At 42.2% G+C, this 2,500-nt stretch overlaps 1 protein-coding gene across 2 annotated transcripts in view; it reads left to right on the top strand.

The window, feature by feature from the left end:
• LOC143275888 (uncharacterized) overlaps positions 1–2,500 on the top strand; it is a 40,978-nt gene that overhangs the window by 19,970 nt on the left and 18,508 nt on the right. For both annotated transcript variants that reach the window (XM_076580206.1, XM_076580216.1), the window contains exon 6: positions 1,710–1,804. In XM_076580206.1, the coding sequence (XP_076436321.1) occupies positions 1,710–1,804 (95 nt within the window). The remainder of the gene's footprint in view (positions 1–1,709; positions 1,805–2,500) is intronic.

The raw sequence follows: 2,500 nt of genomic DNA, 5'->3' as shown, positions 1-2,500 counted from the left end.
TCTGTGCGCGGGTAAGGAGAGAAAAACGTCGTCTGCTAATACAGCTTGTGGGTGAGGCAAGCTAGTACAGCTTGTGCGTGAGGCAATACAGCTTGTGCGTGAGGCAAATATTGGAGCAAGCATAGCGCTTGGCCACATATATATATATATATATATATATATATATATATTTGTATTTGTATTTCTTTTTATCACGACAGATTTCTCTGTGTGTCTGTGTGTGTCTCTGTGTGCGTGGGCTGCTCTCCCCAGGGAGAGCACGTCGCTACAGCGCCACCCATTTTTTTGGTATTTTTTCCTGCCTGCGGTTTTATTTGCTTTTCCTATCAAAGTGGATTTTTCTACAGAATTTTGCCAGGAACAATCCTTTTTGTTGCCGTGGGTTCTATTACGTGCGCTAAGTGCATGCTGCACACGGGACCTCGGTTTATCGTCTCATCCGAATGACTAGCGTCCAGACCACCACTCAAGGTCTAGTGGAGGGGGAGAAAATATCGGCGGCTGAGCCGTGATTCGAACCAGCGCGCTCAGATTCTCTCGTTTCCTAGGCGGACGCGTTACCTCTAGGCCATCACTCCACATATATATATATATATATATATGTGTGTGTGTGTGTGTGTGTGTGTGTGTGTACATATGTATATATATATATATATATATATATATAGAGAGAGAGAGAGAGAGAGAGAGAGAGATACATACCATGGAAGGGTGATGAGTGTGTTAATTGTAGAATCAGAATCATATTTAATTGTCATGAAAACTCAGTGAATGGTTTATAGACACAACCAAAAAAAAACAACAAAAAACACACACAAAAAAACCCACACAACCTAACTAAATGGAAGGTGTACTATTCAAAACATGACGTGTTCTTTGAAACATTCATATACGAATTTTGCAAGCCGTGGTTGTACGGGGTCGTAATTACACCACCGACTCATTGTATCATTGTCATCAAATTTTGTAAATTCAGACCTTATATCTCTTAAGAAGACTTTTCGTAAGTATTCATATCTAATACATTTGTCTAGAAAAATGATATTCATCTTCTAATACACCACATGTTGTATGTGTGTGGGTGGGGGTGGGTGCGAGGGAGGTGGTAGTGGTGGTGGTGGTGGTGGTGTGTGTGTGTGGTGGGGGGGCAGCGGGGAGGTTAGTGTGTGTGTGTGTCTGTCTGTCTGTCTGTCTGTCTGTTTGTGTCTGTGTCTGTGAGTGTGTGTAGTATATTGTGATATATTGAGTGTTTTGCCCAGAGTGAAAAAAAAACAACCCATTGTATTTTATTTTGATGCTTTTTTTTTTTCAAAGGGTTTCTTGGATTGTCAGTGACTGCATACTGTTTGTACAATTTTGAACGGACATTACAGTCAGTTTGACGTATTCATTCAGGACTTATGGAAAGCCTTGCCTGTGGCCTGTCGGGTGATTAGTTGGGTTATTGGCTGGCTTATTGGCCTGTTGGTTGGTTCTTTGGTTTATTGGCTGGCCGGCTGATTTATTTGCTTGTTGTTAAGTTGCTTTATTGGCTGGTTTGTTGACTGATTTATATTTGGCTGTTGATTGTGAAGTATGTTGCTGCCCTAGTTTGTTGGCAAATTGCTAGCAAAACTGGTTGGTTGACTGGTTCATTGGCTGGTTGGTTGACTGGTTCATTGGTTTATTGGTTGGTTGTCACAAACATTTTGCCTCCCCCGTTGTTGCAGCCTCGGAGACGGCTTTTAAGGAATACGAACAGCTGAAAGGGAGTTACGTTCAGGAGGTCGTTTGCCGTGACAAGGCGGAGAAATATGCTGCCACGGTTAGTCGCTCTGTGCACATCTGTTGTTGAGCTGTCTGTCTGTTTGTGCATCTGCCTGTTTGTCCGTGTGTCCATCACTCTGTCTGTCTGTCTGTCTGTCAGAACAAAGTGTTTCAAATACATTTTCTTATCATTGGTTGTCCGTCTTCTGTTATGCGTCCTTCCAGAGGTGGTCTCGAAATGAAAGCAATCAGGGTTTTAAAACAGTTCTTTTGCTGAGTACAGTAATCCCGTTTGTTGTTGTTTTTCAGTTTTATATATATATATATATATATATATATATATATATATACATATGCACACATATATATAATTATATATATATTTGTTCTCACCCATTGTTTTATCACACGGACTAGCGCTAATTCACAAGGCATGACCAGCGCGAAGGTAAGGTATTTCCTCCTGTCTCTCTCCGTCTCTCTGTCCCTCTCTCTCTCTCTCTCTCTCTCTCTCTCTCTCTCTCTCTCTCTCTCACTGTCCCTCTCTCTCTCTCTCTCTCTCTCTCTCCGTCTCTCTGTCCCTCTCTCTCTCTCTCTCTCTCTCTCTCTCTCTCTCTCACTGTCCCTCTCTCTCTCCCTCTCTCTCTCTGTCTCTCTCAATACCTGATACAAATGTGTGTGTTCGCGTGTGAACGTGAACTGAGTGAGTTGTAAGCGTACATGTGTGTGCCTGGTATTTGAATACGATTGCGAA

The sequence above is a fragment of the Babylonia areolata genome, chromosome 2 (assembly GCF_041734735.1).
Source record: "Babylonia areolata isolate BAREFJ2019XMU chromosome 2, ASM4173473v1, whole genome shotgun sequence".
Lineage (NCBI taxonomy): Eukaryota > Metazoa > Mollusca > Gastropoda > Neogastropoda > Buccinidae > Babylonia > Babylonia areolata.
This window is presented reverse-complemented; position numbering and strand designations above follow the sequence as displayed.